The 13,961-nt window shown below is 44.2% G+C and overlaps 1 protein-coding gene across 10 annotated transcripts in view; it reads right to left on the minus strand.

Annotated features, from left to right (window-relative positions):
* Positions 1–13,961, minus strand: part of RGS6 (regulator of G protein signaling 6) — a 547,187-nt gene that overhangs the window by 74,352 nt on the left and 458,874 nt on the right. For all 10 annotated transcript variants that reach the window (XM_066275020.1, XM_066275021.1, XM_066275022.1 and 7 more), the window contains 4 exons: positions 9,506–9,570; positions 6,342–6,418; positions 3,475–3,556; positions 1,749–1,823 (listed from right to left, as the gene is read on the minus strand). In XM_066275020.1, coding sequence (XP_066131117.1) covers positions 1,749–1,823; positions 3,475–3,556; positions 6,342–6,418; positions 9,506–9,570 — 299 coding nt within the window. The remainder of the gene's footprint in view (positions 1–1,748; positions 1,824–3,474; positions 3,557–6,341; positions 6,419–9,505; positions 9,571–13,961) is intronic.

The following is a 13,961-nucleotide window of genomic DNA, read 5'->3' on the forward strand; positions in this document are numbered from 1 at the left end:
TTTCTCCAAACATGGCCATAGACCCTCTGCAAGGAGTTATCTGGGAGCAGTTGGCAAGGGTGCTCACTGCCGAGCCCCGCATGGATCTGCTGAGTCCGAATCTTTGTGGGTGGGGCTTACGAATCTGGGCTTTTATCAAAAGCCCCAGGTGATTCTGAGACACAAAATAGTTCAAGGACAATTGCTGCAGATTATGCACAAAGGTCCCCTCTATCTTTTCTGTTGGCCTGCAGGTGACAAGCCCATCTGGGGTACACTTGAGATGGCAGGGTTCCAGATGCTTTGCTTTTATGCTAAACAGTTTTCTGGCCTCAGTTTCTCCACCTGCCCACTGTTAAGGCTACTTTTTAAGCTGTTCCTTGTGTTAAGAGACAGATTAAAGACAACCTTTGCTTTGGGAAAGAAACAAAAGCCCCCCCCGGGTATAAAATGTATAGATGAAATCAAGAAAGGCTCACTGAAATTCTGGAATAAAATTCTAATAATTAGGGGGGGGGCTTAAAGATTAAATGAGGCCATTTTAAGGTTAACATTATAAACATAACACAGTGGGCATCACTATCTCAGTGAAGACTAAAATGTGTACGTAGATTCAAGAAGTTGCTATATATGTCATGTCATATATATTATGTGAGGAATAAGAGAGGATTGGTTGTCAGGGGATACCTCCCTAACCTTTTTTTTTTTTTCCATTTTTCTGAAGCTGGAAACAGGGAGAGACAGTCAGACAGACTCCCGCATGCGCCCGACCGGGATCCACCCGGCACGCCCACCAGGGGCGACGCTCTGCCCACCAGGGGGCGATGCTCTGCCCATCCTGGGCATCGCCATATTGCGACCAGAGCCACTCTAGTGCCTGAGGCAGAGGCCACAGAGCCATCCCCAGCGCCCGGGCCATCTTTGCTCCAATGGAGCCTTGGCTGCGGGAGGGGAAGAGAGAGACAGAGAGGAAAGCGCAGCGGAGGGGTGGAGAAGCAAATGGGCGCTTCTCCTGTGTGCCCTGACTGGGAATCGAACCCGGGTCCTCCGCACGCTAGGCCGACGCTCTACCGCTGAGCCAACCGGCCAGGGCTCTCCCTAACCTTTTGAAATGAGCAGTGTGGAGGACAGACCTGTTCTCCCGCAGAAGGATCCCTGGCGCTGTTGTGAGGGTGGGATGTACCGACTGCGGAGCAGAGCGAGTGTGGCGCCCTTGGATACGCTGTGCTCACTGCACCTTGGGTCCAGTGAAACACCAGTGATCATCAGCTCATTCACAGCTGGACAAGGCCGTGATTTGAGTTGGGATGACCTAGCTATACTACAAGACTTTCAATGTACTAAGTAAGCTCACTTTCACCTGTGGGATTTCCATACTTTTCTTTCTTCCTTATCTCTTCCTCATAGCCAACCGCCGTTCGCCCTTGAGAACCACCGCACACTTGAGCTAGCTTTGGAAGCCCGCGGAAAGCCCCGGTCTGGCGCCCCCTCCTGGCGCTCCTGGACCATCCTGCACTTCCCTAATGCCGCCTGTTGGCTTGTTTCGCCTCCCACCAGGCTGTGGGCTTTGTGAAGACAGCGTTTCAGCAGCCAGAAGGGTGCTAAGCCCACAGGAGCCACTCCACAAATATATGTAGGATAAATGAATAAAATGGTTTCAAAGGATGAAATGGGGTAGAATTAACATATAGCAAATTATTGTTTGAACAGTAGCAGAAATGAAAGGCCCAGGCACATCAAGACTTTTCGATTCAGCTAAGCCAGCGAACCTTTTTAACCTTTTGCGGGTTCTTCAAACGTCGACATTTCCTGATATCCATTTCTGTGGTGTTCACACAGCCTGGCTGAGGGGGAAAAAAAAACACACCACATAAATTACTGAGTGAAAATCACTTTTCCAGTTCAGTCCAAGTGACACCATCAGAACCAATCGCTAACTTTCCCATTACGTATAATGCATGATTATCTCCATTTGACCATTTACATTTCTTTTCTTTTCTTTCTTTCTTTCTTTTTTTTTATTTTACAAAGATGTAGATGTGTTCCTCTATAAAGTTCTCAAATGAAACATAAAAGCTTATATTATCTCAGGACGGTAGGCAGAGGGTCTTGGGCACAGCTTGGAAGAGCAAACTCTGGTTCCAAGTGGCGAGCTTGCTTCAGTCAGTCTTTGGTTTCTCACAGATCTAACCCACTAAAGACACTCCAATGTCAGGATGGGGAATCATTTCGTTAGTTTTGCTCTTAACCAGTGCTTTAGGGTGGGAGGGGGGCTGAAAGAGTCTATTCATTTTAGTTCCATTTCATGAGGGAAATGCAAGATTTTTAAAAATAACGTGAAATTAGAAATCCAGTCAAACCTCATTATTCATGGGTTTTGTATTTGTGAATTTGCCCACCTGCTAAAACTTACAGAGAAGTTTATGAATACTTGCTGTGCATTCATGGCCATTTGTGGACATTTACAGAGCAACAAAAGATTTGAGTTGTTTCATATGCACGTTCCCAGCTGAGGTTGAACAAGGTGATGCCCGGCCTTCTCGTTTCAACTTTTTTTTTTTTTTAAAGGGTACTTAAAAAATTTTTTTTTTATTCATTTTAGAAAGAAGAGAGAGAGAGAGAAGGGGGGAGGAGCAGGAAGCATCAACTCCCATATGTGCCTTGACCAGGCAAGCCCAGGGTTTCGAACTGGCAACCTCAGCATTTCCAGGTTGACACTTTATCCACTGCACCACCACAGGTCAGGCTCGTTTCAACTTTTCATACTAGAAATAAGTGTCCTTTTCAAGGTCCATTTAGTGCCACTATTTGCATATTTCTGTGGTTTTTGTTTTGTTGGTGATTTTGTTGTTTAAATGGCCCCCAAGCATGTGCTGAACTGCTGTCTAGTGTTCCTGAGTTCAGGAGGCTCTGATGTGCCTTACAGAGAATATGTGTGTCACATAAGCTTCATTCTGGTATCAGACACAGTGCTGTTGGCTGTGAGTTCAATGTTAACGAACCAACAATGTACATTAAGGTGTCTTTAAATAGAAACACATGCTAACCACGGTTATGCCTCGATCAACTGATGCAGGGGTTCAGCATTCGCTGACTCACTGTTCACGGCCACTTTATGGGATGTAACCATGAATAACAAAAATTGGCTGCATTCGAAATAGAACATTCTAACATTTAGAGTCAACCACTAGTAAATATGGACATTGCTTATTTTGCAACTGTAAACTTCTGGGGCCCACAGGTCCCAGCTGAAATTCCCACAGCTCCCCTATTTCCAATTCCCTATTTGCATGGATGGGTAGTTTATAAAAGGGAAAACTGACATATATTCCAGAAAACCTACTGAGATTATATGAATGAATGGTAAAACCATTGCACAAAATTTAGCAATTTTTTTTAAGAATGAGACATCTGCTGGTGAAAGATAGTCATTTCTTCCAGGCGAAAGAAGTGGCAAAATAAGAAAGCCCAGAAAACCAAGTGGAGCCGTCTCACCACTGGCCTGTGGACATCCCAGAAGGCCCGTTCTTGACTGTCCAAAATTTTTCTTTCTGTCTTGTCCTTTTTCCGATCAATCCTGAAAGAGCAAAGGAAGGGAATCAAATGCTTTCGTCTTCTGTTTCCCCTGTTTTGAAGAGCTGACAGCATGCAGGACAACGGCGCCTGAGTGGTCCCTGCTCTGTGCAGAGCTGTAAATACGGTGGACACATCCCTCCAGGAAACCTCAAGAAGTTCACATGTGGGGAGCAAACTTGCTTTAGGCTAGACCAGCAATTTTCAACCTGTGTGCTGCAATCATTTTTTAAAACCTGCAACACCTGACTATTGAGTCAGGGGCACTGCCCTCTTTTTCTTTAGATTGTCAAATAAAAAAATGACAACAGCCAACACAACAATAGCCATCCAGTGTGAATTAATCAAAATCATACCTATTTTTTTTTGTCAAATCAGCAAAAAATATGTTTTTTGGGAGTGCCTCAGAATTTTTAGTAATTAGTTTATGTGTGCCATGAGATGAAAAGGGTTGAAAATCGCTGGGTTAGACGGCACATTACTGTACACGTATAATGAATGTGGCGGGCCGAAGGACAGCACGGGACCGCAACTGCCCACTGGAATTGTTAAGATCTGGATTACTAAGAACTGAATCACCCACTGACATGCCCCCCTGCACCTCATCAAAGTGGATGTTGTGTACTTGAATTCTAGGAAGAAATAATCAACCACAGACTTGCAGCGTTTCATCCTCAAATTTGAGTTTGCTTTAGATTCAGAGTCAGTGGAAATGTCTTCAAAAATGCTGCAGTTATGTAGTTTTAAGAGTCACTTAAGCCATCTGGCTTTCTAAAAGCAGAGTAATAGCGCTCGCGTGTGACAGGAGTCGGAAGGCAAGCGTCACGGGCCTCCGCTGGGGGAGGCACGGACTGCAAGGGGGAAATTGCAGGTGACGAATACATATTCTATGTTCAGATCAGGGACGTAGATGAGAGGCTTTAAAATGAAAGGGCCTGTTTTACTTCGTATTATCTCTCAGTAAAAATAGTAACTCAGATAAACTGCCGTGTCACTCCTGGTTGTCGGCTCCCTTGGGAACACTTTAGTTTACTGGACTGAAATAAATCCATTATCATCCGGTGATTTTTGTGATAATTACTGTGTATTTAAATGGCCCACAATTATAATGTAATCACAGAGTTAATCAAAAGACTTAATCAAGAAATACCACATATGTACAGTGACAATCTCTTCTCCTTCTATAACAGTGGTTCTCAACCTGGGGGTCGAACGACCAAAACACAGGGGTCGCCTAAAGCCATCGGAAAATACATATTTATTATATAATACATTTTTAAATATTTCCGATGGCTTTAGGCGACCCCTGTGTTTTGGTCGTTTGACCCCCGCCGGGGTCGCGACCCACAGGTTGAGAACCGCTGTTCGTTCTATAACATGCGATGCCGTGTGACTCTGAAAGTACAAATCAGCGGTCCCCTTTGCTTCCCTTGTCACCCACTCACCCACCCTACCTCCTGTTTCCTCCATCCTCAGGGGCCTGGGCTCCTCCTGCTGCAGCTCAGCATCCAGTGCCTGGGGCCCCCCTCCCTCGGGGGCTGCTGGGGGCACAGGTGTGGACAGCAGGTGGCAGGAAGGCAGACAGTGCAGAGGGAGGGTGAGAGTCATGGCACCGTGCAGGCCACTGGACCCAATGAGCTCAGGTCATTTTCAACCACATCTGTGATCAGTGCCCACCTACAGAGCTTGAGACTCGGCCCTAGGCGGTGGCCTGCAGCACTGCCCAGAGAATGCAGAGGGGGTCCTCTGAAGATCCCCCAGGGGGGGGTCTCTTCTCAGGTCCAAGTAGTGCCTAGAAAAAAGGTACTCATCTTCTCCCTGCTCGGCCTCCCTTCCTCTCCCCTCCTCTGACCCATTCCTTTTATTAACCCTTCTGGCGAAACCATGGTCCACAGCTGGAAAGGACAAGACGGGACCCAACCTGAGTAAGTCCACGTCCCAGAATTAAACAGATCTGGTCAACCATGTTTGTGGGCTGGGGGACACTCGCCGCTCACTCTGTATCCTGAGAGAGGGGGGAATTTCCACTCTACTCACTGGGAGGGGAAAACATGGAAAAAACACTCCAACTGTTCTCCCCCACTTTCATCTCTTGTCCTCCCGGGAGGGAAGAGTGACTTAACTTATTGGAGGATTTGAGAGAAGAAATTGGACACCTGTTGTCTGTATGAAGTCAAGTTACTGGGATCAACTCTGCCCTGTTGGGGGCACCTGCAGACACCCAGCTCTGCCCGGGATGGGTAATTTTAGTGCCAGGGTAAAGATCTATGGCCACAGACCCAAAGCCATGTGCTATATCTAGCTTTTATCAGTAATAATCTGACATTTTAGACTTCAAATATCTGACTTCTGCGCCTTATTTTTGATTGGTTCTGAACCTCTGGGGGAGGGGCTGTCTGTTGGCCTCCCTAAAACTCGACCATGTTGTCCTATGAAGATGAAATATCCAGATCTATAGGTAAAGTCAGTCTGATGTTTTTCGGCCTCTGAGCACAGAAGAATTTAACATCTCCTTGGAGAATAAATACGTCTTCACATAACCAAAGTTCTACACGTGGGAGGGACCCCATTGTCTACTGGACTACACATATTTGAAATTATTTTAGGGTGTCATTGGTTACAAAGATGACCTTGATTTCCTTTTAGTTGCTCTCCTGAGAGACGACAGTGACAAACCACGGCTGGCCAGCTGTGGCAGGAAACCTCACTTTGGCAATCCCACACTCATACCACCTCCAAATTACAGACATTTTTTCCTCCTCACAGGGGTCTCCATTAAGTCCACCTACTTTACTTGTGCTTCTGCTTGCATGAAGATGAATTCCCACTTCCTTGCAAAGGCCCTCTGGAGTCTGGCTAAGTTTTCCTAACGAGAAATGAAAATGAACAGGAAGGCATTAATCATCGTAGGTTTGTACATCAACATCTATGCTTATTATAGGGCAGCTATCTATTTTGGTTACTCCCAACAGAATAGCAGGGTCCCCCTTTCCATCCACTGGACGTGAACCCAATTTGACTTTGCACCAGACCCTTCTGTACAGAGCAGAACTATTAATATTCATTTACCCACCCATTAAGTCTAAAGTCTCCGGATTCACCTGATTCCTCTCTTCTTGTGTATTTTAGAAGAACACAACGCATGCAGCACTTGCCATAAAGGCTACTGGAGATGGGGAGAATGTTTTGTGGCTGTGCATGCAGGATTTGGGGATGGGTTAAAGGCACTCTCTACAACAGGGGTCCCCAAACTACGGCCCGCGGGCCACATGCGGCCCCCTGAGGCCATTTATCTGGCCCCCGCTGCACTTCTGGAAGGGGCACCTCTCTCATTGGTGGTCAGTGAGAGAGCACAGGATGCATCCTGTGTGCTGTATGTGGTGGCGCCACAAAGCGCAGCGATGCGGGACGCACGCGTCAGGGCTGCGGAAGCACGTCATATCACTTGTTACGGCTAGCATTGACAAATATGGAACCAGACACTGACCATCTCATTAGCCAAAAGCAGGCCCATAGTTCCCATTGAAATACTGGTCAGTTTGTTGATTTAAATTTACCTGTTCTTTATTTTAAATATTGTATTTGTTCCTGTTTTGTTTTTTTACTTTAAAATAAGATATGTGCAGTGTGCTTAGGGATTTGTTCATAGTTTTTTTATAGTCCAGCCCTCCAACGGTCTGAGGGACAGTGAACTGGCCCCCTGTGTAAAAAGTTTGGGGACCCCTGCTCTACAACCCACTGGACAGCTCCGAGAGCAAAACTAAGAATGGATTTCTCAAGACTTGTCTCCCAGCAGGGGTCTTGGAAGGGGGCAGGAAAAAAGAACCCAGGGGACTTGACATTAGTATCTTTGAAAGTCCAAATACAATAGTGGGGGGAAAAAGGAATATCTATGTTTGTGATGTTCATAAAAGGAAGAACCCAAAACAGAAAGAAAGAAAAGGTTGCCTTAAGAGGAAGAGAGAAGCAGCCTTTTTTCCTAAGTCTGTAGGCTCACCTAGTGGCCTAGTAGGACTGTCAGGAGGGCCACCTGACAGGTCCCCTAATGATCTGCTTAATTCTGATGGAATGCAAGGCTGGAGCCCACATTACGCTATGTATTTTCATAGAGCTCATGCCAATACTAATTGATTACTCTCATTAGGAGGTTATTAATATAAAAGGAGTTTCAGTTGAAGATCAACACATGAAAACTCAGTCATTATTAAGGCTTGATGTACAAGGACCTCCAAGACACTATCCTTTTGGTTCTCCCATTGTTTATAGGAAGCAAAGCTGGTAACGCCTAAAAGTCAGTCAATTGGAGAGTGGTTATATAAATTATGATGCAGTCATGCCATGGAATATTAGGCAGCCATTAAAAATGATCATATAGATGATTATTACTGACATGAAAAAAATCCCAACATACTGACAGTATAAGATTGGGGAGAGAAGTGGCTTACACAGTGTTTATGGTATGATTTGTCTCTTTGTAAAGAAAAATGTATGCACAGAAAAGCCTTCAGGGAGAAGTATTGCAGGTTATTCTTTTTCCTTTCTTTTGAAAGGAATTTTTGAATTTTTGTTTTTATCAAGAGCCTATGTAATGATAAAATTACTGTAATTTGAAACAAAATATTTTATTTATTTATTTACTTTTATTCTCTAACCACTTTTAGGCAGAACTTCAACCTGAAAGAACACTTGAATACCCTATTCTTCATAAATACCAAAGCAGAATATTGTATGGCAAGAGAAGAGGAAATTGAATAAAATGCATTAGGAGTTGATGCTGTCTTGCTTCTGTTGGGGACCTTTTATAAAACATGGAAAATACAGGGGAGACAGGATGAAGGGTCCACATGCTCCTGCAGTCTGGGGTCTTCTAGAGGTCCTGTTAGGGAAGGGATGGAGTCATGTCAAGGCTAGAGCATTGTGCACTTAGAGTAGGAGAGCAGTCTTCTGCAAGAGGGGTGACTGCGGGCACAGGAGGGCAGCTGGGGGCAGGGCCTGGGTGCTCGGGATGCTCAGAGCCACAGAACAGCCGTTCCAGGGTTTGCTTGGGAAGATGATAATGTTCCAACATATTTATATGTAATAGCTCCCACTGATAAACATACTTTAGCCAGGTTCTGAGGCTCTATGTAAACCCCTGTACTGCATCCTCCACTCTTTCCCCCCATACACAGGCCCTGTGACGCCAATGGCATGCACATTCCCCTTGGGCGTTGGAGCAGGGAGCACTGACTCTGTAGGTCGGCTTGGGTACAGGTAACCAAGAGGGACAGGTCTGGTAGAGTGGGATATCATGCTTGTTTTGGAAGACAGAGGAAGCAAAAGCAGATAAGATATTTCGAGAGTGGGAGGATCTGAAGCCCTTAAAGCAGCCCCTTCTCCTAGCCGCTGGTGGGACAGTCATTTCGTGGGACAGTCATTTCATGGTTCAGCAGCACCTCCTCTGGACAGTTTGTGAAAAGTTAGCTCATTTCCCTCAGACTCAGCAACCCAATTAAGAATTTGGTCTGGGGGAAGATTCTGCCAACAAAAATTAAAAATATTTTAAAAATTATCTGTGAATCTCCAATTCTCTTGATATTGGCTCTGTTAAATGGGAATGGGTATGAGTGTTTCATCACTGCAGAAAGTTCTATCAACAGTGCCACTCTACAATGTTCAAGGCAGAGCTGAGCCTGGGATTTCCTCTTTGCTGAAGTGTCTGTTTAAGTTCTTTGCCCATTTTTAAGTTGAATTGCTTTCTTACTGCTGAGTTTTGAGAATCCTTTATATAAAGATGCAATTTTATTGTGGTGGTCAGAGGAGCTGAGAACAAAGGAGGGGAAATAGAGAAGACTTCCTTTCCACAGTCTCAAAAGAATTGAGGAGTGAAACGGAAAAATATTAGCTAAAACACTTGTTGCAGATGGGTTTGTACTCTCCTCCCACACTGACTCTGGAAAATAATCATACTTACTGCTTCATAGTCTGCCAATTCCAGCCTTGCTTTATTCTGCATTGTCCTCTTACAGAGATAGATGGCTAAGGGAAAAAGAAAAATTACAACCCAGAAAAAACCAATGTAGTGAAATCATAGGTCCATCCATCCATCCATCTATCCACCCACTCACCCACCATCCATCCATCATCTATCCATTCATCCATCCATTCATCCATCCACCCACCATCCATCCTAGCTGGCTAAATGCTCAGCACTGTGCTGTGAAGAATATACTTCTATGTGGAGACCTATCCATGATACCACATCTCTAGGACTCTTTCTGCAGGTCAAGATCAGATGAGGAACCCATCCTCTAATCCCGACAACACCCCTCCATCCTCCTCACTCTCTTTCACCCTAAACATCTCCCATCAGGATGATCCTTCTCAAATATAAAACCATGCTACTCTCCTGCCTACCCAGTCTGCATTGACTCCTCGGTGGCCTCAGAAGGAAGGTTGTGTTCCTTAGAGTAGCATGTTTGGTTCTTTAAGATCCAGTCTGCTTGTCTCTTCCCTTCCTCACTCAGGCATGTGAAGCTACCAAATGTCTTTTAGCTCTACTCCTCTGCGTACGTGTCTGCTCCAGGGAAGCCCCTTCCCTTTTCTCTCTCCTTTCCCTCTATGTGGCAATGTCCTACTAATCTTTGAAGACCCGGCTTGGTGTTCCAGATAGTTCGGTGTCACAGCTATCTATTTTCAACCATAGAAACTGACTGTAGTATATAATTGTGGGTTTACTAGTCTGTGCCCTGCTCTAGGCTGAAGGCTCTTCAAGGGCAGGGACTATGTTCTACTCAGCATGAGTCCCTGTGCCTCAGCATGAGTCCCTGTGCCTAGCACCAATTGACTGGATGACAGTCAATTGTGTTTGCTCTCAAATCTGTTTATATTAGACACACCTGTTACTTTAATAATGGAGTAAATGAACAGTAGAACAGGAAGACAATTTTGGTCTCTCTGACCAAGCTAAAAGAGGGTCATGGCCTTCATCATCCCTTTTCCTACCTCTGCTCCTTCAGTATCTCCCTCCTCCTCCAGGACCAAATAGACCAATCCAGGGAAGAGAGGAGATGAATGAGCAATAGAATAACCAGAAGGGAAAACTAGAGAGGACCTATCTGCTGTTTGACAACTTAAGTACACTAGGATGTCTAGTCACCTCCTTGCTGAATTAACCAGCTTCCCCGATGGGGTCTGAAACATTTTCTGATGTCAGCCTAGGCTACGTTAGAACCCTGTGGTTAGTAGCCTACTCTGGTATGCCCAACTTCTGCTCACACCAGTCAAGTTGCATGTGGATGACAGTCAATTGTGTTTGCTCTCAAATCTGTTTATATTAGACACACCTGTTACTTTAATAATGCAAGTGCACTAAATATTCCATACACTGATGCAACTAATGTGAAAGGAGAGAGAGTTGTTTCTGTGAAGTTGAATGGTTTGGAACAACTTGATAAAGGACAATTGGCTAAGACCATTGCTGATGAATTTGATACAGGTGAGATAACTGAGTAAATGAGAAAAACATAAAAATTTTTTAGAGAGGTAAACATACAGGTTGCTTCAAAAGTGTTTATAAATTCTTGATGAATTTATAAATGCAGTTATAAATTATAATTTAAGATGCAGAAACTGGATGGTTTATTTTGAGTATGATTTATTGAAGGAAAAATAAAACCCTCTAATTATTGAGACCCTTAAAAGGCTGCTAAATGAATATTCCTTTGTATTTCTTACACAATTGGAAGGTCACTAAGGTGTATATAGATTATTTTTCATGATTCTCTACCAACTATTTCAATGAACCAAGCAGCAGCTCCAGCTCTCTGTTGTGTCTGACAAAGGTACCTCTTTTGGTCTCTTGGACCACCAGTTAGGCAGCCTGTGGAATTGGGGCACCCTGAGACAGGAAGCCTGGCACATCACCAGCCCCAGCGGGCCTGGCCTGGATGACCCGGGACAGTGCAGGTCATAAAATGGCGGCTGCTTTGACAATGCTGCCTTAGAAGGTAGTTTGTATTGGCTAAATGTGAAACTCAGGAAAGTCTAAGTCAGACTGGGGCTTTATTTAGACAGAATTGTCCTGAAAAAATTTACAACCCATCTGGGTCAAAATGGGCCAGCTAGGTTATGAAGTACAAAGTGCCATGCAGGGAATGAAAAGCAGGTACCGTTCCTGATGACCATGAGTTACACGGGTGGGTGCTTTCAGCCCACTTCCTGTGGCTAATGTCACATGTTAGGGACTTTGTTCACCAAAAACTAGGGAGGCAGGATGCAGCTGTTGAAGGAACCTCTTCTTGGCACAGACCTTCCCCGGGCTTGTCTGCACTACCCTGTGCTCTAACATCTAACTAATCAAATGACCACCGGCAACAACAGTCAGTCCTACAACCGGGAACCTGAGGGACTTGCTTTAAGCTCAGATGTTGGTCTTTCTTGGATACTTAATTTCTCATTGAACAACCTTTGTCTTCTTGCCCTCATACCTCTCATTGAACAACCTTTGTCTTCTTGCCCTCATACCTGGTGTTCCCACCTCACCGGCATCTCACGTGGATGACCCACTGCCATCACGGGCTCACCGTGCGTCACCATGACAAAAATAGAACTTGTCACAGAGAGCTAACTGATCTTTGCCAGGGGGAAGGGCGTTCGAGGGATTGGGTATAAGAGGTGAAGGGATTGAGAAGTACAAATCGGTAGTTACAAAACAGCCACGGGGATGTAAAGTACAGCACAGGGAATATAGTCCATACTATTGTGAAATCTATGTGTGGTGCCAGGTGGGTGCTGGAAATATCGGGAGGGGGGCACTTTGTAAAGGACATGACTGTCTAACCACTGTGCTATAGACCTGAAACTAATACAAAGTAATGTTAAAAGTAAACTAATTGAAAGATAAAATAAAGATGCTAATAGTAAAAAAAATAAATAAATAAAACACATTAAAAATTTATAAACAGCCTAACCAGGCGGTGGCACAGTGGGTAGCATGTCAGACTGGGACACGGAGGAAGGTCGCTGGCTTGAGTGAGGGGTCACTCGGTCTGTTGTAGCCCTGCCCCGGTCAAGACAGCAATGAGAAAGCAATCAGTGAACAACTAAGGTGCCACATCGAAGAATTGATGCTTCTTATTTCTTTCCCTTCCTCTTTGTCTGTCCCTATGTCTCCCTCTCTCTGTCTCTGTTACACACACACAAAATTATAAACAGAATGGATTCATATTCTACATATGTAATTAAACATTAAAAAAGGTACTATTTTAATGTACTTTAAAAAACTGATTTCTTTTCCAAAATGTCTCTACTAGTGACATAATTATTTATTTCAATCTTCTAAACTAGGGAACATATAAGGCATATATTTATGCATTTTCCTCATACCCTCTAATTACTTTTGAGAACAGTGGCATTTTGGCATTGAGTGTAACATTGGCAACCATCAAGTATGGACCATTCATCAACATATGAGAAAACTGAAGGCTAAGAAAGGTGGTTTGATTTACTCACCAGGTAGTTAGTGGTGGAGATGAAAATAGAATTAAGGTCTAGTTCAGAGCTTTTTTCACTATGACATTCATTGCCTCATTTCCTATTCATTTTCCAATTTAAAAATTTACTGAATGTTTCTTATGTGCCAAGCACTGTTTTAGGTGCCGGAGAAATCACCATAATAGTAGCTACCACTTATATGGAGCTCACTGAATGTCAGGCACCGTTTTAGGGGCCTTCCAAATGTTCACTTACTTAATTCTTAACATAAGCCTATGAAGTGGGTTCTGTTATTTATAGATGAGAAAACCTTTTCAGGTCATTTTCCATTAATGGGGCTCCATTATGGCTCCCTAAGATTGCTGAATCCATTCTAAATGTCTCTGCTTGACTAGGAAGGCTTTTTTATATGCATCATACCATTTTAAAATTTTTATTTATTGGTTTTAGAGAGAGAGGAAGGGGGAGAGAGACAGAAGCATCAATTTGTTGTTCCATTCATTGATGTATTCATTGGTTGATTCTTGTATGTGCCCTGATTGGGGATTGAACTTGCAACCTTGGGGTATGGGGATAATGGCTCCAACCAACTAAGATACCCGGCCAGGGCTTGTAGGTGTTTTTATAAACCTACCTCTCCCAAACTATTCAACCTTCTCAGTCATTCTTCACCAACATAAAACCTTTGAATACTCAGATCAGACTCCTCACAAGGCCCTTCTGACCCCATCATGCTGCCTTTCTGGAATGCTTGGAGGGGAAGACTGTGACTCACTCAACTCTGTGACAGAGCAGTTGACACAGAGTAGGTGATCGGTAAACGTTTGTTGAATGAATGAAAGTTTCTGGTTCTTTGTCAATCCAAACCATGCCTATTCTGAATTCTTAGCTCCAGTTTCACATCCTTCCTGGCAAGAGGGCCACACACAACCAGT

This window comes from Saccopteryx bilineata, chromosome 4 (genome assembly GCF_036850765.1).
Source record: "Saccopteryx bilineata isolate mSacBil1 chromosome 4, mSacBil1_pri_phased_curated, whole genome shotgun sequence".
NCBI classification, from domain to species: Eukaryota; Metazoa; Chordata; class Mammalia; order Chiroptera; family Emballonuridae; genus Saccopteryx; species Saccopteryx bilineata.